General features: G+C 36.6%; 1 protein-coding gene across 1 annotated transcript; it reads left to right on the top strand.

Annotated features, from left to right (window-relative positions):
• The first annotated feature begins 801 nt into the window (after nt 1–801).
• LOC122492308 (keratin-associated protein 19-7-like) lies at nt 802–983 on the top strand. The gene has a single exon (XM_043596023.1). The coding sequence runs from the start codon at nt 821–823 to the stop codon at nt 968–970; it is 150 nt and encodes a 49-aa protein (XP_043451958.1). The 5' UTR covers nt 802–820; the 3' UTR covers nt 971–983.
• Nucleotides 984–23,219: the final 22,236 nt, after the last annotated feature.

Genomic DNA, 23,219 nt, shown 5'->3' on the forward strand with positions numbered 1-23,219 from the left:
CCATGATAATATGGAATTCAGATCCTGATATAAGAATGTATTCCTGAGCAGAGAGCTATTTATAATAATCAGCAGGAACTCTTTTTTTTATTCAATCTTCAGCGGAATCTACCAGACAGGCTTACTCTAACGTGAGACATAATGCTTGAGGCATTCTTTTGACTCCCAGTTTGTGGCTGTTCTAAAAATTAAATATCATCCTTGCACCAGGAAACCTGGGTCTCAGCTGACTTTAAAAGCACATTGTATTTAGATGTACATCACAGTTGATTGCCATTGTCACAGGACTAGTATTTCAGGGAACGATTCTGGTTCACTTTATGTGAATTCTTGGTAAAGAAGACACCCTTGGCTTAGAAAAGAGTCAACAGGCATGAATTGTCAAAGGAAAAGATACAATTAGAGGAAAAGATACAATTGCCAAAGGAAAAAAATGCAATCTCCTGTGACGCCGAGATGAAAAATGCCTGAAGCTACAGAGATTTGCTGACGGGAGGGGAAGCCAAGAAACCCAGAGTATGGCGGTTATAAACACAATAGCGTCTTATTAACAGTCCAATGTTTCTCTAGGTATTCAAATGAAGCAGAAAATCAGGCCTGTTGCATAACTTTTAAATAACTAAGTGACATAAACAAGCGGAAGACACGGTTTGGTGTTAGGAAACAAGATGGTTGACATAGTTTCCAAGTAATGTGTTCTATCATATGACATTCAGAGGTGTGGCCTTGTACACCCCTCAGCGTACATATAAATGTCCCTGTGCTGTCACAGTCACAAAACTGGCCCACGATACCGAGCCACACTCACCACCCTGACACCATGAGCTACTACGGCAGCTACTACGGAGGCCTGGGCTACGGCTGTGGAGGCTTCGGCGGCCTGGGCTGCGGCTGTGGCTGGGGAGCCTACAGATATGGCTGCTCTCGTCCCTGTTACTATGGAAGATACTGGTCTTCTGGCTTCTACTGAATAAATACTTGAAAATTTACAATTTGTGCGCTTGTCTCTGATTCATCCAGAAAATTGTATTTCATAACCTCGTACTTTGTTTATCCTGTCTTGAGACTTAAACTGTTATCTGGGCCAGTTGGTTTCTGACAATAATGTGATGAAAACTTGATTCAGTACATGTTTCGTTAACAATGCTCTTCAAGGATCCCCTTCTGTGTAGGATGGAGAGTCATTGTACCCTAGCCAGGCTTTGCCTTTCTATATCTGGTATCTATAGTAATCTTTTTCTGACAGAGTAAACGTGTTTTGAGCTTCAGTTTTGTTTTCTTTCTTTCTTTTTTTAATCACAGTAAATTTGCTGCAGTGCACTAATATAATCATCAACTATGGCAACATTTGCTTCTTTGATCTAAGAAATTTACCAATATACTTTATTTTGTGACTATCACTTCTCCTTCATCTTATCTCCTTTCTCATCATCTTCAATATCTACCTTTTCTTCCCTACCAGAAGGTAAGAATTCTATCTCGTTGGGTTAAAGAGGTTCTGTGATGATATTCAAACTTAGGTTCACTTTTGAAATTCATTTCGCCTTGGAAATTATCTGGTTAATCCTAAAGCAAAATAATAAGGAAATACTTTGGTTTGCATGCAAATTATTTGAGAATACTTGAGAAAATAAACATAAAGGAATTATATCAACATATTAACAATTGGTAAGTCTAGGAGTTAGGTATATGATATTAGTTGTAATATTTATTTTATTTCATAAAATAAAGGTGAAAACCATTTATCATGGCCTATAGTATGTTATCATATTAAATTAAATTTAGGAAAAATGACCCAAGAAGGAAAAACATCTGAAGAGTTCTATATCTCGCATATAAATTGAAATCACAATTAAAAATCTTGCCAAAAATGCCAATTTCAACCTAGATGGTTTTACTGGTAAATTCTAAACACTTTCTCTTCCAAAGAATAAGAAAAGAGGAAACACTTCCCTACTTTTTTTTTTGAAGCTAGCAATATCTCAAAAAATATTATCATCAGCAGAGAAAATTACAGGCCAGTGTTTCTCGCTAACATATATGTACAATTCTTCAGAATATAGAAGCAAATCTAATAAAACAACATATGAAATAGACAATACATCATGGGCAAATGAGTTTTATTTGACGAGTACGAGAAAAGTTTACCATTAGAAAATTAGAAACATATGCCAATATATTAACAGAGTAAATGGAAAAGCATTATGTCGTATCATAGATTATTTTAAATTCCCAGACTGTTAGTTCCAATGTCCTTGTTATATTTGAGTCTAGTTCTGATGATTTTCTCTTCTGCGTGTGTTTTTCCGTGCCTTTTGACATCCCTTGTACTTTTTTGCTGTTGTTGAAAGTCAACTGTGTTTTATTAGGTACTTGGGACAGAGGCAAAGCCTTTAGTGTGAGAATTTATGTTAATGTGGTTGGGAGTAGGGCTGTGTTAAATGTTTGTTATAGCTGTAGGAGCTACAGGTTTGCTTCCTTTTGACTGAAGACTTTTCTAAGTAGTTTTCTTCAAAAGGAGTCTGTGTCTTGCGGCTTTTTCTGCTATAATCCACTATTATCCTGGAGCGCCATTGGAATCATAAGATTTAGGCAAAAGAGTCATTCTATAATCTTAGAATTAAATCTCTGTCTCTTAGTGGATAGTGTCTCAAGGTTGATATTCACAATTGTTTCTTCAGTTGGTACAGCCCTTACTGTCTTCCTTGGATGTAGGGCTCCCTGTATATTTAATTGAAGTCCCGGCCCCTGTAGACTTTGGGTTTTTTCCTCTTTTAGATGAGATAGAGAGGCTGAAAGGGGTTGGAGTGGAAGTAATTCCCTTTTCTCTGGTGCATTAGTTTTTGTTATGGAGGAGGTTTTGGATGTATTTCATACTGATTACTCTTTTCTTTCCCTTCCAGAGCCATAATGGGATCTTTCTTGGATCTTTGTCATGAAAACCGAAGGAAATTTGGAGATAAAGCCCAGTAAAGTGTAGCAATCCCCTTAACACCTTGGTCCCTTAGTCCTAAGAATTTATTATTTTCACCTGATTGGCAATTTCTTAAAATTCTCATGCAAGCTCTTCCTTCAGTCTGTGATGACAGGGGCTTCTGTCCCAGGTAAGCAGATCTAAGTTGTGATTCTAAGAAGCACTCTGTCCAGACTCAAGGAGGCGATTTGGTCTGAACTTCAGTTACCTGGTGGGTCCAATGGAAGTCATTAATTTTTGGGTTTTTTTTTTTCCCCTTGCTCTTCTTGTTCTAAAGAGGGGAGTGATGATTTCCAGTGCTTTGCATGCTGGAACAGAAACCAGAAATAGATAAAACGCATCTAAAAAACAACAACAAAAAAGATAACACTTACAATCAATATGCTACTTGTTGGCAAAATACTAAATGCTTTCTTCCTGAGCTTGGGAAGACATTTCTTCCTCCATCACTTCTATTCGTTATTGTCCTGTGGTTCCTAACAGTTACCACTAGGCAACAATATTAATGAGAGCAGTAGTAATAATAAGAGTAATAATCATTGGAAAATGTTTAATTTATAAGACATTTATTATTTCCCCGGTATATTTAATTTGTAAAAATTCATTGCATTTCTACTTATGAAGCACTAGAAACCAAATTTAAAAATCAATGGAATTTCCAGCAGCATCAAAACCTTAAATACACAGTGGAGAGGAAAGGATTAATGGGAAATCTCTCACATCTTCTCCTAAGAGGTAAGTAAGACATGGCCTCTAGACTCATGGAGTTTAGTGGCTAAAAATGAAAATGAATGGAGGAGGGTTTTGAATGGATTGTTCTGTCCAGTAGCTGATGGTGCTAGGAGTGCTTTTCACAGTGTATACCTGGCTTACCTAGGTAGATTACTATAAATAAACCCCAAATGCTCTACTGTTCTGTGAAAGATTGGAAGTTAGCTATGTAGCCAGATGAAGCCTATGTGAGTAGCAAAATTGAGATCTTACATATCCTATATCTTGTTTAAAAACTTTTTTGAGGTTTATTTATTTTGAGACAGAGAGAGAGAGAGAGAGAGAGCAGGGGAGAGGTAGAGAGAGAGGGAGTGAGAAAATCCTAAGCAGACTCCAAGCTGTCCACACAAAGTCCTGCATGGGGTGGGGCTCAATTTCAGGAACCCTGAGTTTAAGAGTTGAGCAGAAATCAAGAATCAGATTCAACTGACTGAGCCACCTAGGCGCCCCACCCTAAATCTTATTTAGCCCGTGTTAACTGAATCTTTATCCCCTTAGTTTTCCTCACTTGGAAAGAAAAAATGGTTTTGCAAAATGGTAAGCAGCATTTTGCAAACTCATTAATGCAAACTCATTCTGCAAACTCATCGTGAGAATCTGACAATGCAAACCTTTGTGATTGCCCATCTATTAATAAATCCAACAAAAATGTCCAATTCCTAGTAACCTTTAAAACATTACTTAGAGCTTAAAGAAGGTCTAAATATAAGGAAAGATCTGTCACAGTTGTGATTTGGAGGAATCCTCCTTATCGACAGTTCTGACAAATTTAATTTATAAATTCAGTGCAATTAAAATATCCAAGGAGAAATGTTATAGACATTAAAAGGTGATTCTAAAATTTATCTAGAAATGTGAAAAAACAAACAAACCCGAAATAACCAAGAGAATCTTGAGGAAGAAAAACGGTAGGGGTTTCTAAATTTCTGTTTATGAGAAGACACCATAAAAAAATTTGAAAAGATCTGTCATAGACTGGGAAAAAAAATATTTGACATGCATTTATGTGGCACTGGCATGCATTAGATAACTTAGAAACTCAATAAGTAAAAATTTGATAATTTAAAAAATTTATAAAAGGCTTGAACAATCATTTCACAAAAGATATCCGCAAGTCTAATAGGCACATGAACGGTTGTGATCATCAACTTCAACATGTGGGTGTATGTGTGGAGGGGAAGGTTTCCCACACTAACAAGCAATTCTCTAACACAGGCTGGATATTTTACAGTTTAACTCAATTCTGACACTGACTATCCGGAGATAATGTTATATCCCACCGGTTAAGGGACCAGTCCTACAAGACTGTCGTCCATCACTTCAGACACCAGTCATAAGTCCAGGTTAACACCTGGACTTCTGATGGACCAGCTATAGTTTGGAGGCTCCAATAACCACCTCTTTATGGCCAATTAATTTGCTTGAGTGGCTCAAGAACTCACAGAAACATTTTCCTTCCTAGATCATCAGTTTATTACACAAGGATATAACTCAGGAACAGTCAGGTGGGAGAGATGTGTAGGGCAAGGTATGGGGAAAGGGTGCACCTTTCTCCCCAAATCCCCACATGTTCACCAACAGGAAATGCTCCGAAATCTATCCTTCTGGGTTTTTTAATGTTAGCTTCATTACACAATCATGACTTATTAAATCATTGCCCAAGGGCAATCAATTCAACCTGCAGCCCCTTCTCCTTCCTGGAGGTGGAAGTGAAGGACTGAAAGTTCCAGCCCTCCAATCATAAGGGTCGGTTTCCCTGGCCATCGGCCTCCCATTAGGTGACCTAGGGGCATCCCAAAAGTCATCTCATTAACATGAGTATATTAAATTTACTCATAAAACAATTTTAAAGTGCACAACCTTCCTTTGTTAACAAAGTATAATAAAACATAACCCCCCAAACCTGGTACTTGACAATTATAATTCAAAATCCAATTAGAAGAATGTTAAATATTTACAAAACTACATTTTTAAAGCAAATTTATACAGTTACTTACAGTTTTATAGAATTGGCATAAAAGTGACTCCAAAATAGGAGAATTCGGGGTGCCTGGGTGGCTCAGTCGGCTGAGTATCTGACTTTGGCTTAGATCATGATCTCACAGTTCGTGGGTTCGAGCCCCCCAATGGGCTCTCTGCTATCAGCCTGTCAGTGCAGACCCAACTTTGGATCCTCTGTCCCTCTCTCTCTGCCCCTCCCTCATTTGCACTTTCCCAAAAATAATAAATATTTTTTAAAAATGGGAGAACTTCCCTTCATTCTTAAAAAGAAAATATGTCTGATGCAAGTTGTGGAGATTCTTGAGTGCATGAAGTCTTCAATTTCAGTACCTGAGACTTCATCTTTGTGTGTGTAGGAGCCCATGCATGTGAGGGACTGTTTACACTACCAGGTACCAGTGCTCCCCCCACTCCACTAACAGTGTAACAACATTGACCTTTGGCTTCAACCTGCACAGTACGTAGTTTTTGCCAGTGTTGATTAAAGATACTCACTTTCATTCAGAACTTCTGGAATTTTCAGTCATTGAGTTTCTTCAACAATTCCATGTAAAGAATGAAACTGGACCACTTTCTAACACCATACACAGAAATAAACTCAAAATGGCTTAAAGACCTAAATGGAAGACCTGAAACCATGAAAATCCTTGAAGAGAGTACGGGCAGTAATTTCTCGGACATTGGCCATAACAAGGTAGCTATTTTGTAGATATGTCTCCTAGGCCAAAGGAAACAAAAGCAAAGATAAACTATTAGGATTACATCAAAACAAAAAGCTTCTGCACCACCAGGGAAACCACCAACAAAACAAAAAGACAACCTACTGAATAGGGGAAGATATTTGCAAATGATATATCCCATAAGGGTTAATATCCAAGATATATAAAGAATGCATACAACTCAATACCAAAAAGACAAACAATCTGATTTAAAAATGGGCAGAGGACATTTTTCCAAAGAAGACATACAGATGGCCAACTGACATACAAAAAGATGCTCAACTTTACTCATCATCAGGGAAATGCAAATCAAAATCACGACATATATCACCTTGCAGCAGTTAGTATGGCTAAAATTAAAATGACAACAATTAACAAGTGTTGGTGAGGATATAGAGAAAAAGGAACCCTCATGAACTGTTAGTGGGAATGTAAATTGGTACAGCCAGTGATAGAGTGTGGAGATTCCTCAAAAAATTACAAATAGAAATACCATATGATCCAATAATTCTAGTCCTGGGTATTTACCAAAAGGAAATGAAAACATTCATTCTAAAAAATGTATGCATGTCTGTTTATTATAGCATTTTTTACAATAGCCATGATATGGAAGCAACATAAGTGTCTATCAATAGATGAATGGATAAAGAAGATATAGTACACACACAGACACACACACAAACACACAAGAATATTATACAGCCATAAAAAGCATGAGATTATGCCATTAGAGACAAGATGGATGGACTTATAGGGTATTGTGCTAAGTCAGATAAGTCAGGCTTAGATTCACTCATATATGGAATCTAAAAAAAATGAGTAAACAAACAAAAAGCAGAATCGTATCTATAAATACAGAGAACAAATGGATGGTTGCCAGAGGAGAGGGGAGTAAGGGTGTTGGGCAAAATGGGTGAAGGGGAGTGGGAGGTACAGGATTCTGGTTATAGAATGAACAAGTCATGGGAATAAAAGGCACAGCATAAGGAATACAGTCAATGATATTGGAATAGTGATGTAATGGGAAAGTGGTAGCTACTCTTGTGGTGAGCATAGCATAATTTATAAACTTGTCAAATCACTAAATTGTACACCTGGGACTAATGTAACATTGCGGGCCAACTATATTCAAATAAAATCATCATCATCATTATCGAGCATCTTCAGAACCCATATCTTAAAACGTCACATGACATTCTTTGGGAGTCATCCACAATTTGGAAAGAATGGCCACCTATCCCTATGGTTGGGTGGGAGAGTTGAGCAAAGACATGATTCCCCTTAACCACCTTCAAGACTCTTCAACACCATCAGTTATCAGTACATTAAAACCAACAAGGCATCAAATAAACCACCACAAAAGCAGAAAGAGTGACAACATGACAGGAGGTAGGTAGGGTGCAACCCAATTCCCTCGGCAAGTGCCAGCCAGCTCACTGGAGTGAGTGAACAGGAGGGGCTCGCTCAGCCTGAGCTCCAATGGGAAACCCATCACAGGTGTGTGATGTCACCCATATTGACCACACTGATGCTGCCTTCCATAGTGTAGTGATGCAGGGCCTGGAAGTCTAAATAGTGAATTGAAATACCAACCCTGCTAACTGCTGTATTAACAAGCTAACTCCTATCATCTTTTGGAGACTTTAGATGATGCTTTTTTAAAAAAAAAAACCCAATTACAGATCTGCGTTCCAGAAACAACTTTATCTTTATTTCTATTATAAGTGCTAGCTCCCATTTCTTCGGTGTTCTTTAGCAATAAGAAGTCTTTATGGGGGCGCCCGGGTGGCGAAGTCGGTTAAGCGTCCGACTTCAGCCAGGTCACGATCTCACGGTCCGTGAGTTTGAGCCCTGTGTCAGGCTCTGGGCTGATGGCTCAGAGCCTGGAGCCTGTTTCCGATTCTGTGTCTCCCTCTCTCTCTGCCCCTTCCCCGTTCATGCTCTGTCTCTCTGTCCCAAAAATAAATAAACGTTGAAAAAAAAAAAAAAGAAGTCTTTATGTTTAAACGCTTTTTGATTTTCAGTATCACCATGAAGTAAAAATTAAAAACGAAGGTAGAAAACTTGAGCGTTTAGCTTCAACAACAACAAAAGCCCAAATGGTTGTTTTATCTCCACACGGTATTCTATTTTGATCTGTACATTCCACTTTCCCCATTCTTGGACATGGAAAAGGGGGTTAGAAACTTGAATACGTGAGATGACATAGAGCAAAGAGGCTGACGCCCCTCCTTCCTGGTTGCCACAGCATTTGGAAACTGAACCCACAATTTCAGGAAAACGACTCAAGCAGTTGAAAGTCTGGTCTGGTCTGTTCTGTGTTTCTCACTGATGAGGACGTTTTCCGAGAAAACACAAAATGCTCTTTGGGCTCACCGACCTCTGTCGTTTCTGGAGAGAAATGCATCTGAGATGATACTGCTACCTGATATTCCCGAGTGTAAGTCTGGGAGTCATCTGAGAAGAGAGGCTCACCAACGAGTGGCCGAATGCTTTGTGCCCCGTGTGTCTCATATTTTGAACGTCCATATCATCTACGACACTGCAATGCCCCTCTTGCAAACGTGTCCAAGGGAGAAGAGTGAACGTGCCCACCAGCATAAATGTTAAAGGACATTCATAGTAGTGCTATCACACAGCAGTGATAAGGAATGAAGCACTTTTTCCCTCAGCAATGTGGGTGAGCTCCACAGACATATAACTGAACTAAAGACGCCATACAGAAAAGTGTACCTACTGTATGATTATATTAAAGATATGTAATATATTAATAAATAATATAATGTTTAATGGCCAATAAAATAATTAATTAGTATATTAAATACAGGTAAATATATTTTAAGGAAAGGTCGAAAGAAAAGTATATCACATTGAAGCTCAGAATCCATCCTTTCTATCCTGTTACAATCCTCTTATCCTTGACCCTTCAGTCCAGATCTTCCTCCATTGGTGATCAGCCTGATTGGTTTGTGGTTTATATTTCTTTCTCATGCCCAAATAATCTGATATATGTACATTTTCTTATCTTTGTATTTTTTTTACACAAAAGACACACCTTGCTTTTTTCTTTTTTTTTCACGTAACAGTGTTTCCTGGAAATCATTCTGGGCCCATTTCAAGATATGGTCTTTCTTCATTCGAAGTTTTTAAAGTTTCAAGTTGTGTAATGCTCCATTTTGGGCATAGACGCAACCGCCCTTTTTTGTGGGCACTTGGGTTTCATCATTGTTTGTAATTACAAACAATGGTGCGATGAACACCCTTGTTTATATTATATTTATATTGCTATCTTCAGGGTAAATTCCTTAAGAGCCACCTGCGGATTCACAAATTGATGCATTTGAAGTTACTGCCAATTTCTTTTACATATTAGTTTTCTAGTGCTGCTCTAATGAATTCCTACAATCTTGGTAGCTGAAACAATCCATATTCATTATCTTACAGCTCTAGAGGTCAGCCAGCAAGCACACACTGGCTAGGGTTGCATTGCTTTCTGCGGGCTCTCCGGGAGAATGTATTTCCTTGTCTTCTCTAGTTTCTATAGACTGCCTGCCTTTTGTGGCCCATGTCCCCTTCCTCCCTCTTTAAAGCCAGCAATGAACATGGAGTCCTCCTCATGCTGTTATCCCTCTGGTTCTGTGCAGCAGAGAAAGGTTCTGTTTTTAAGGACTAGTGTGATAACATTGGACCCACCTAAATACCTATAGTAATCTCACCTCACATTCCATAACCGACGTGGCGTCTGCCTACTTTCTTTGACCGTGTGAAGTAACGTTTTGCAGGTTATGAAACTAGAATATGGACATTTTTCTGGGGGGGGGGGAAGGCATTATTTTTCCTACCACATACTGCACCTAGTTTTCACCAATTTATATTACCATCAGGAATGTACAAGAATGACTATTTCTCCACCAAAAGAATGCAGTCACGTATTTAAAATTTTTGCCGATCTAATAGGCAACAAATAGCATATGCTAATTTTAATTTGTGCTTGTATTAGCAGCGGGACTGTTTTTTGTTATACTCATTGGACATTGTACAGCCTTTTGCTGAATTATCTGCCCATAGCTTTGCCCATTGCCTTTTTACCTTAATATTCAAAGTCATTGTATGGTAAAAATATGATCCTTTTACATAGAATATATGTTGCCTATATTTTTCCCCTTTTTTTTGCCCTTTTCTTATGGCGGTGCTGCCAAAAAATATATAGGTATAATATATAAATGATAAATATACGATAAATATAGATACAGATAAAGATATACATGTTTACATATAAATTTCAGTTAAAATTCAAATTAAAAATCAAATTTATCAATTATTTTATTTATTATTTATTTATTTATTTATTTATTATTATTTATTTATTTATTATTTATTTTATTTATTGCTCTGGATTTTTAGTCAAGGTTAAAAAGCCTTTCCCTATTACCAGATTGTGTAGGAATTCACTCATGTGCTTTGCTAGTGCTATATGGTTCTTTTATGTGCCTTTGACTCACAGAGATGGAATGGGTTGCTTCTGTGTCCTGAGGAGATATGGATCTACTTTGTCTTTTCTGTGTTTATAAGTTCCTATCTAGTTTCCCAAATATTATTTGTTAAAAAGTATATTTTACCCACCTTATCAATACACTAAGTTTTCTTTTCTTTTCTTTTTTTTAATATGAAATTTATTCTCAAATTGGTTTCCATACAACCCCCAGTGCTCATCCCAACAGGTGCCCTCCTCCATACCCATCACCCACCCTCCGCTCCCTCCCACCCCCCATCAACCCTCAGTTTATTCTCAGTTTTTAAGAGTCTCTTGTGGTTTGGCTCCTTCCCTCTCTAGCTTTTTTTTCCTCCCTCCCCCCCACCCCCCCCCCACCATGGTCTTCTGTTGAGTTTCTCAGGATCCACATAAGAGTGAAAAGATGGTATCTTTCTCTGTATGACTTATTTCACTTAGCACAACTCTCTCCAGTTCCATCCACGTTGCTACAAAAGGCCAGATTTCATTCTTTCTCATTGTCAGGTAGTATTCCATTGAATACACTAAGTTTTCATAGTATTTTGCTCTCTCTCCAGATTCTTAATTTTATTTCTTGTATCTTTTAATTCATGAACCAGTACCAAATGGTGTTCATTAGAGGTATATATTAAAGTTTAATATGCGGTAGCGCTGCAATTTTTTCACAGCCTTTTAAAATTAATATTTTCCTGGCTATGTTCATCTGTTTATTTTGCCACATGAAGTTTAGTATCAATTTCTCTATCTCCATTAAAATAAACAAACTTGTAAATATTTTTTTCTTAATGTTTATTTATTTTTGAGATAGACAGACAGACAGACAGAGCGCGAGCGGAGGAGGTGCAGAGAGAGAGGGAGACACAGAATCCAAAGTAGGCTCCAGGCTGCGAGCTGTCAGCACAGAGCCGATGCAGGGCTCGAAGTCACGAGCCGTGAGATCATGACCTGAGCCGAAGTCAGATGCTTAACTGACTGAGCCACCCAGACGCCCCTTAACTCGTAAATATTTTTATTGAGATTAAATGGAGTTTATAAATTAACTTGAGGAAACATTACTTTGTCATGTTATTGAATTATTTATTCCATGAAGAGAGGATTTTTTCCCACTTATTCTAGTCTACTTTGAAGTCTTTTGGGATTTAAAACACCTAATATAGATTTTGCATATTTTTTTTGCTAAGTATATTTTTAAGTATTTTATATTCTTTGTTACTTTTGTAAATAGAGATTTTTTTTATCACGATATCATTTACTTTTTCATGTACATGAAAAGTATTGATTGTGGTAATTTTATATTGTGCTGCTTAATGAATTATTTTAGTTTTTGGATTGGTTTTATCATTGATTCTCAAGGGTTTCCAGGTATGGTATTATGTTGCCTTCAAGTAGAGATAGTTTCATTTCTTTTTACCTTTTTTCTTTTTTTTTTTGTTTATTTATTTTTATCAGAGAGAGAGAGAGAGACAGAGCACGAGCAAGGGAGGGGCAGAGAGAGAGGGGGACACAGAATCTGAAGCAGGCTCCAGGCTCTGAGCTGTCAGCACAGAGCCCGACATGGGGTTTGAACTCACAGACCACGAGATCATGACCTGAGCTGAAGTCAGACGCTCAACCAACTGAGCCACCCATGCGCCCTTACCTTTTTTTCTAATTTTTGCTCCTTTATTGAGCTGGGCTCTTGCCCAGCTGCATTAGCCAATATCTCCAGAACAAGATTTAATAGTGAATATACTGGGCATTTGTGTCTTTCTCCTGATCTTTATGGAAATGTCTCTAAACTTTCACAATTAATGAAGATGTTGACTTTAAAACCATCTTACTATATTAAGAAATAATCCATCAATTCCTATTTCCTTAAGTACTTTTATTAGGAATGAGTGTTGAAATTCGTCAAAAGTTACTCAGCATTTATGGTAATAGTAATATGATTTTTCTTCTTGAATTTGTTAACATGATGCATTATATTAATAAAGGTCCTTAGAAGGAGATCACTTATATTCTTAAGTTAATGCCATCTCCCCATGATGTATTATTTTCTTTATTATGGTTTTAGACTCAATTGTCTAGTATTTTAAGCATTTTTGCATACATCCTTGTAAGTAATACTGGTCTGTAATTTGCTTTCTGTGTGGGTGCTATCTTTAGTGAGTTTCGATAAATGTATTTGCTTTATAAAAAGTGTTTGGAATCTTCATTCACTTTCAGTGCTCTGGAACAAGTTCTGTATGTTGCATAAACACTATGTCTTTGGATTTTTGGTAGACTAACCTTTGAAATAATGGGACTTGTGGCTTTTGCGGGGGGTATATGTTTGCTTTCCTTCTTGTTTTCTTCTCAAAAGTTAGTCTTGGAGCACGTGGGTGGCCCAGTTGGTTAACCATCTGACTCTTGACTTTGGCTCAGGGCATGATCTCACAGTTGTGAGATTGAACCCTGCTCGTGGGCCTCTGTGCCGACAGCACAGATCCTTCTTGGAATTCTCTTTCTCCCTTTCTCTCTGTCCCTCTCCTGCTCACACTCGCTCTCAAAATAAATAAGTAAATATTTTTAAAAAGTAGTATTAATATTTCTACTTCTAATGGGCTCAATTGTAGTAAATCTTTTTTCCTACAAAAAAAGACTATGCAACCCATCCAGGTTTTCAAATTTATTCGCATAGAAATTTATAAAGTAGACTCTCTATATATTTATACTCACATTTGTGTTTATTATATGTTTATACTGTATATATTTATGCATTATTTAGTTAAATTTAGTTACAATTTTCTTCTTCTTCGTTTTAAAAATTAAGTTAGTTGGTACTTTTTCTATTTTGTTGTATTCAGTAACCATGATTTTACATGATTATTGTATTGTTTCCTATCTTTTTTTTGCTTTGATAATTATCTTTTGTTATAATTCCTTAATTATACCTTCTCATAGTTTACTTGTTTGTACTTCTCAATTTTAAATTGGAAACTTAATGCAATTATTGTATTCTTGTATTTTACTGACGTATGCGCTTATAATGAAATCTTCCTCAATCTTTGTAATTTATACCGCATATTCTGATATGTACTATTTTCACTATACTTATCACCATTTAAAAATTATGTAATCTGGAGATGCCTGGGTGGCTAAGTTGGTTTTTGGCTCAGGACATGATCTCACAGTTCGTAAAATCTAGTCCTGCGTTGGGCTGTGTGCTGACAGCGTGAAGCCCATTTGGGATTCTCTTTCTCTCTGCCCCTCCCCTGCTTGTGCTCTCTCTTTCTCTCTCTTAAAATACATAAACTTTACAAATTATGTCATCTGTTTTCTATTTCTTCTTTCACTCATGAGTTCATAGTTTTTTGTTTGTTTTAACTTCTAGGTGGAAGGGCTCATCAGGTCTTTATTTAATTTTTATCAACTGCATGTTGCACTGCACCATTAGAGGACTTTTTTTGTAACATCTTTCATGGAACTTCCTGATGCTTTCTTCATGATATAAAATAATAAAATTTTGCAATGTTCCTTATATGCTTGAGAATAAGTTTTATTTTGCATTATCAAAATGTAAAGTCATATACAATTTTAAAGGAGTCAATATGGCTCATCAATATGTTTTGGTCCTCCATACTCTTACTTGAATTTTTCCATTTTATGTCTTGTTCTGAGGTTGGTGTGTTATATGCCTCCATACATCTCTAGTATACTTTGCTTTGTAAAGGGGGTGGCTGTGTTATTTCATCCCCAAAATAACTGTTATTTCTTCCTCGTGTTAACCTTCATCGTGAAGATGGCCTCCTTTGATGTGTTTTACCATTTGGTTAGATTGTGCTTTAATGTCAGAGCCACAACCAGTGCCATCTCATTCTTCCCATTTATCTGCTATACCTTTGCCTATACATTAAAGAATTGACCATCTATTTTGTAGAACAGTTTTAGATTTGCCAAAAAAAAACATTGTGAAAATAACACCGAGGATTCCCATAAATCCCATACCTAATTTTTCCTAATATTAACATCTTACATTAGCATGGTATATTCGTTATAACTAATGAATCTATATTGACACATTATTACCAACTAAAGTCTATACTTTATTCAGATTTCCTTAATTTTTTATGTAGTGTGCTTTTTCTGTTCTAAGATACTGTCCAGGGTACCATATTGCTTTGGTCATCAGAGCTCTTTAATTTCTTCTTGACTTTCTCAGATTTGTTCTAGCCCCAAAGGCCCTGAAAGTTTCTAGGAGTACTTGTCAGATATTCCATAAATGTCTCTTAATTGGGATATGCCCAATAGTTTTCTCCTGATTAAACTGGAATTACGTTTTTTTGGAGGAAGATCACAGAAGTAAAATACCATTTTCATCACATCATATTAAGGATATATACTATCAACATATCTTTTTTACCATTGATATTGACCTTGATCAACTGGCTGAGGTAATGTTTGCCAAACTTCTCTCCTGTAAGAAATATATTTAGTAATATTCACTTAAGATTTATTTATGTCTTTTCATCTTGATAATTCAATTATTTTTATTGCTGAATACACTCTATAGATATACTGCAGTTGTTTAGCCGATCACTTAGTGGAGGACATTGCTTCCAGTTGATAAAAATTGTGAATAAAGCTGCCATAAATATTGACATGTAGATTTTGGGTGGGTACAAATTTTCAAATCATTTGGGTAAATATCAAGGAGAACAACTGCTGCATCTTGTGATACAATTATTTTTAGCTTTTTAAGACAGTGCCAAACTGTTTCCCAAAGTGGTTGAACCATTTAGTCTTCTCACCAGCAATGAATGAGAGTTCTTGACATTTTGCACCTTTGCCAACATTTGGAATTGTAAGTTTGTGGGATTTTATCCATTTTAATAAGTACATAAGTACCTAGTTGTATCTCATCATTAGTTTACATATAATTCTATTATTAAACTTTCTTGATCACTTGGCCTTAAATATTTTTCTTGAAAACAGTTGATTCTTGGGACACTTGGGTGGCTCAGTTGGTTAAACATGTCCGACTCTGGATCTCATCTCCCTCTCTCTGCCCCTCCCTTGCTTGCACTCTCTCTCTCTCTCTCTCTCTCTCTCTCAAAATAAATAAATAAACTTAAAGCACAAATATTTGATTCTTCGTGATCTCAAATCATATTTTATTTTAGTAAAGTTAAGCTTCTTAATATTTATTAAGTTGCTATGAGGTTCAGTGTCACTCTGGAAAAATATTTTATAATTACTATTATATTGTTATGTTTGTTCTGCTTCTTTCTCTATATATTGTATTTTGTTTACTCAATATTTTATACACTTCTTTTGATATTTAGAAATGTTTTGATGACTTTTTTAGTGTTTATTTAGTTGTTAATTATGTATTTTTAATGAAAAAGTCCTTAGCCCCTCATTTTCTGCTTTAAACTTTTACTATCTGATTTGCCAGCTTTGTTTTTTTTTTTTTTTTTCAACGTTTATTTATTTTTGGGACAGAGAGAGACAGAGCATGAACGGGGGAGGGGCAGAGAGAGAGGGAGACACAGAATCCGAAACAGGCTCCAGGCTCTGAGCCATCAGCCCAGAGCCTGATGCGGGGCTCGAACTCGCGGACCACAAGATCGTGACCTGGCTGAAGTCGGACGCTTAACCGACTGCACCACCCAGGCGCCCCTGATTTGCCAGCTTTGAATGATAACATTGGAAGATAAACATTTTCTTATTTAAACCTTCAGTATCTGATTTTTTTAAGTTTATTTACTTCTTGAGAGTGAGAGAAAGGGAGAGTGTGAGTGGGGGAGGGACAGAGAGAGAGGGAGAGAGAGAATCCCAAGCAGGTTCCACACTGTCAGTGCAGAGGCCCACATGGGGCTTGAACTCATGAACTGTGAGATCATGACCTGAGCTGAAGTCAAGAGTCAGGCACTTAACCTACTGAGCCACCCAGGTGCCCCACTGTCTCATTTGTCAGCTTGAATGATAAATATCTTATTTAACTATCACATAACTTTTTCTACCCTTTCCCCTCCCCTCTTTTTTATTTATAGTTGTATTAGTTTTACTTTTTCATACCATATAGTGTTTACATATTCTTTTACTCATTTTCATCTTTGGTTCAGTCTTAGATAAAAAAAATAAGTATATTAAATTTTCAAAATCAGTCGTTTGCAAAGTTTCCTCAGATATCTCTCTTGGATCCTTGGCTGATCCACCAAAGAAGGCTTAAGAGTCCAATATTCCCCAGGTTCTTGCACAGTTAAAATTTTCCTTTCTATAACCAGTATATTTGAAGGACTGAATGATTAGATACAACATCTTTGGTTCAAATTTTATTTTCTTGAGGTTTCTGAAAATGTTGCAAAATTATTGGTTTGATTTGTAAGTTGCCTTGAAGAAGTCTGACAAGCATCTAATTCTTTTATCACTGTAAGTTATTTGATCTTTTCCTGGATGCCCTGAAGGTTTTTTCTTTATCTATAAAATCAATTTTTTTAATGTGTTAAAAAGTATATAACTAGGGGTGCCTGGGTGGCTCAGTTCATTCAGCGTCCAACTCTTGATTTTGGCTTAGATCATGATCCCAGGGTGGTGGGATTGAGCCCCACATTGGGCTTCTCACTAAGCATGGACCAGCTTAAGATTCTCTCTCTTCCCCTCTGCCGCACCCCCCCACCCCACTTGCACTCTCTCTCTCTTTCTAAAATAGAAACAAATAAAAAATAAATAAAATATACATAACTGAAATTTACCAGTTTAATAATTTTTAAGTGTACAGTTTGGTGATATTAAATACAACCCCATTGGTCTGCAACCACCACCACTATCCATCTCTAGAATTTTTAACTAGACTATCTTGAAGTTTTTCATTGTGGGTCATTTTTCCAGGTAGTAAATGGCTATAACATATGTATATTGAGAGCTTTTCTGTTAATTTTGGAATTTTTCTTGGAGTATAATTTTGAATATTATGCTGTTCCTTTTTTTTCCTTTCTCATAAACTCTACTTACATGTAAGTTGACTTCCTGTCTCTCATTTTACCCACTTTCTCTCTTTTATTTCATTTTTATTTCATTTATTTCACTATTATTCTATTATATTATATTCACTATTTATATAAATGATTTCACTATTATCATTATTTCATTTATTTCACTTTTATTTCATTTTTAGCGACATATTCATTAACGTTGATCATTTTTCTGCTTTTTCTTAATTCCAAATTTTTTTTTCCCTGTTTTTCAGGGAGGGGCAGAGAGAAATGGAGACAGAGAATCCCAAGCTGACAGCACAGAGCCTGGCGCAGTCCTTGATCCCACAGAACTGTGAGATCATGACCTGAGACAAAATCAAGAGTTGGATGCTTAAAGGACTGAGCCACGCAGGGACCCAGCATCTTTTGTTTTCATTTAAATCCATACTTCTTTAGGCATCTTGGAACTTTCTTTTCATTCTGAAATGATTTTGTCTTTTTCTTTTACTTGTTTTCTCAGTTTTTCAGCAAATTTTATTTTTTCCTATCGTTAGTACATATAATTTTTCCATATAAAGTATTTTGTTAAAAATTTCTTCTGCCTTTTTGTTTATATTTGTGAGTGGGGGTGGAGAAGTTTTAAGCTGAATGTTTTAATAATAATTGTTTTATTGGTTTTGTTTTATACTTTGTATAGATGAAGATTCTTTATCCATTCATCAGTTGATGGACACGTAGGCTCTTTCCATAATTTGGCTATTGTTGAATTGTGGTTTATATACACAATAGAATACTACGTGGCAGTGAGAAAGAATGAAATATGGCCTTTTGTAGCAATGTGGATGGAACTGGAGAGTGTTATGCTAAGTGAAATAAGCCATACAGAGAAAGACAGATACCATATGTTTTCACTCTTACGTGGATCCTGAGAAACTTAACAGAAGACCATGGGGGAGGGGAAGGGGAAAAAAAAAGAGGTTAGAGTGGGAGAGAGCCAAAGCATAAGAGACTCTTAAAAACTGAGAACAAACTGAGGGTTGATGGGGGGTGGGAGGGAGGGGAGGGTGGGTGATGGGTATTGAGGAGGGCACCTTTTGGGATGAGCACTGGGTGTTGTATGGAAACCAATTTGACAATAAACTTCATATTAAAAAAAAAAGATTCTTGCACCTCTGTATTTGTAGATAAGGCTGGTAAAGTTCATTATGATATTCCTAGTGTAGGTGTGTCCTCTTGTTTTGGTGTATCAAGTATTGTTAATGAATTGCATCACCTTATTTGGAAGGCAGTTGGTAGTTATCCCTCAGTCTTTTTCTTCTCTCTATTAGGATTCTCTATTTTCTCCTCACACTTTGTTTCCCTCATTGTTCTCTTCCGGCTTAAACTATTCTTTCCAAATCCATTGCCTTTCCAAAACTGACTGGTACTCTATTTCTGCATTCTTAAGCACTTCTGTGCAGTTTGACTTTATCTGCTATTTTTTTAAAGTTTTCACTTAAATTCCAGTTAGTTAACATACAGTGCGATACTAGTTTCACGTGCACCATATAGCGATTCAACACTTTCACACCACACCCAGTGCTCATTGTGACAAATGCACCCCTTAATCCCCATCACCTATTTTACCCACCCCCCCCAACTCCCCTCTGGTAGCTGTCAGTTTTTCCTTACATTTCAGAGTCTGTTTCTTGGTTTGCTTCTCTTTCCTTTTTCCCTTTGGCTTATTTGTTTTGTTTCTTAAATTCTATGTATGGGTGAAACCATATGGTATTTGTCTTGCTCTGACTGCCTTATTTCATTTAGCATAATTTTTTAAAAGCACTATGTCTCCTTAGGGAGAAGGTTTTCTTTTTCTTGGGGGATTTTTGTTGTTGTCGATCAGTCTTTGGTATTCTGTTTCTCTGTTGACATTGCTTTGTTCTTTACAAAGAGTTAGGAGGAAAATTCAAGAAATGTCTCCACTGGAAGTGGATGCTTCTTCTGTCCACTTCTTTTTCTAATTTGTACTTTATAGTCCCCTCCATCTTGTAGTTATGTTGAAAGCATAGCATTTGTGTGATTTTATAATTTTCTTTTTGTAGCTCTGTGTATTTGTCAGGAGATACATTAGGAGACTCGGACCTCCGGAATTGTTATTTCACCCACCCAGTAAATCTAAGAGGCTAATGATAAACAGAAACATTTCCAGAATTTTTGTTTAATTTAAATTTATTTCACTTAATAGAGTAGAAGAATATAAACACATGTAAACACATTGACGTAAATAAAACTTGGTATTGACCACAGAAGAATGGAAAACCCATAGATTCAAAAAAGCATGGATTGTACATAATTTGTTTCTGTGGATCTATTCATTTCATAATTTATGCATTCAGCTAACAATATATTACCTACTCTATTCCATCCACAAAAGTTATAAAATGTGATTATAATAAATGTTCTTGCCCTGAAGGAGTAGATAGTATAGTGGAAAAGATAGTAAACAAATTAATTAGTGTACTAAAATCTGATGAAATGCTAAGATAGAGCATTTTGTTTAGGGCATATGGCAGCACTCTCAAGCATTTTCTAAGTCAGACAGAAGTAGAAATAACTTGTGATGTCTTTGAAGTTTTCTTGGAGAAGGTTACACTTGACCTATGTTTTGAAGGATGAGTTGGAATAAGGTCGGTAAAGAAGTACAAAAAAAGCACGTAGTAGGTCAACGTCATTGTTACATGTGGCATAAATGGAAGTATATGGTCAATTGTAAGTAAATAGGATAGAGAAAAATAAGTTTAGTGATAAAAAACCTTGTTTTTGAATTTAAGAGTTTAATCTTTCCTATAATGACTTAAAGGTATAAGGGCTAAAAAATGAAATGATCAAAAAAAAATTTTTTTTAAATATTCATTTGGACTCTGTATGGAGAACAGATCAGATGAGGGCCCTTGCTTGGGGCAATGTGACCATTGGGGAAGCTATTATATTAATCCAGGAGAAAGTGATAGAGGATTAAATTAAATAATAACAAATAATATGAGTACTTATGAGAAATATTCAGGAAAAAAACACTTATGTGGTTCATTTGGTGATCAACTAAGTGCATGATGTTGATGGTCAGAGGTGCGGAAATATTCATACCATATGAAAGAAGATCACGTCTTGGCCATGCGGCTTGAGTAACTGGTAATCTGGAAAAACAGTTTTTTGAGGGAGAAATGAGCTTCCTACTAGACATGGAATCACAATGTAGTTCAAATGGGAGAGATGCAATAAACAACAAGATTGATGGAGTTGAAGTTTAGAGGAACCCTTTGCAACTCATCAGTATAAGCATCGCAATTAAAAACATTTGGCAAAATTCCATGGAAAAGTGTATACATCGAATATGATAGAAAAGGGGCATTGAAAGTTAGTGAAGGAATACCATATTGGGAGAGGAAACTAATTGAAAATTTGTCACTGGAAACAAGGACAGAAACCCTGACAAAAAGAACAAATGGGTGGGGAGGGTAGCAATGCCAAATGCCAAGGAAAATTTAAAAAACAAAACAATGAAGTAAGAAACCAAAGTTTCATCTCATTTGACAATCTGGAAATCGCTAATGACTTGGCGACTATGCCCTGGCCACCATGGAGAAGAGATCACGGGTTTGGGGAAAGTCAGTAACTAAGACAATTGAATGCAAAAAAAAAAAAAAAAAAAAAAAAAAAAAAAAAAAAAAAAAGCAATCTGAGCTTATACAATTACAAGGCTACTGGAAACTATCAACCAGATTAGACCATTTTAATTGGAACACCAGCATGGCCTTTGAAGAGGCGATAATCACTTTTGATCTTGGAAACATTTGGTTTTCGGTACACAAACTCATTAAAAAATAACCATTAGTTAATAAAAGCCCTTTGAGAAGATTATGAACCCTCTTTTAAGTAAGAAAAGAATAATTTGAATTAATTTTTAGACTTTAAATTATTCTGTCATATAGGAAGGAGACCATCTGCCCCTTGTTGTTCAACACACCAGCTACTGAGGGTGTAAGAACGTTCTAGGAAGCTAGAGACCTCCTGAGGAAAATCATCTTCAGCACCAAACCAAATCCCTAACCCCTGACGCAATGAGGATGAGCTACCACGGCAGCTACTATGGTAGCCTGGGCTGTGGCTGTGGCTGGGGATGTGGCAGCTTCCGCAGACTGGGCCGTGGCTGTGGCTAAGGGAAGAGAAAGATATGTCTGCTGCCGCCCATCGTGTTTTGGAGGCTATGGCTCCACTGGCTTCCGCTAAAAACCTACAGATCCTCAGTCTCTTTCTGTCCCTATGCTGCTGCCCCTATGCTTCAGTGATGTGATCGCTTTTCTTAAGGTAGAGAAAACATCTATCATCTATTGGCTACATGCTCCAAAAGGAATTAGTCCTTCCTATCTCTAGAAGAATCTGGAATCTTTCCATTGAATCAGGATTTCACCCATTATTATTTAGTTACTAGTATCTGTTGTGATCTTGTGTAACTTGTACTTAATTTTTTTTTTTTAATACGCATATTTAACTGGCGTAGGGGATGCGGCTTTCTCAATTCATTTCAGTACATTGCTAATGAGTTAATGAGATTTCAATCAGAATGCTACTTTTCTTTCTTCTGAATAGGTGTTTTGACTCAACGGTGTTTTGACTCAGTAATGAATTTGATTCAAGAAAGGTTCACTGCATGTCCCGATGTGCTGGGTAGTGTTCGAGGTCTTGAGGATGTGGGAGAACAAGATGAACAAAACCTTGATATGCTTTCATATCTTACCTTTCATTTGTTTTCAGTGGTTTTTGAATGTAATTTCATTTTTATAAAGTCATCCTATAAGCTATTATTTTTATGACTTAAAAAATAACAAATTGCAAACTTCATTTCAATATACATGGTTTGTATTCTGCGCTTTATTATGGGACCATAAATCTATGGTGATTAAACAAAATATTTTTTTTTATAAATTTTTTTTTTCATTTTTTATTTATTTTTGGGACAGAGAGAGACAGAGCATGAACGGGGGAGGGGCAGAGAGAGAGGGAGACACAGAATCGGAAACAGGCTCCAAGCTCTGAGCCATCAGCCCAGAGCCTGACGCGGGGCTCGAACTCACAGACCGCGAGATCGTGACCTGGCTGAAGTCGGACGCTTAACCGACTGCGCCACCCAGGCGCCCCATAAAGAAAATATTTTTAAAGAAAACATTGAGCTGATACAAAATAAAATGTATAATAATATGTAAGCAACAAAAAATACTGCAAGTAATAGAAAAGCCCTGTACTCAACACTGAATTTTCAAATTTCT

This window comes from Prionailurus bengalensis, chromosome C2, assembly GCF_016509475.1.
Source record: "Prionailurus bengalensis isolate Pbe53 chromosome C2, Fcat_Pben_1.1_paternal_pri, whole genome shotgun sequence".
Taxonomy (NCBI): Eukaryota; Metazoa; Chordata; class Mammalia; order Carnivora; family Felidae; genus Prionailurus; species Prionailurus bengalensis.

Coding starts and splice junctions, on each gene's coding strand:
- LOC122492308 (XM_043596023.1), top strand. CDS start 821: ATGAGCTACTACGGCAGCTACTACGGAGGCCTGGGCTACGGCTGTGGA.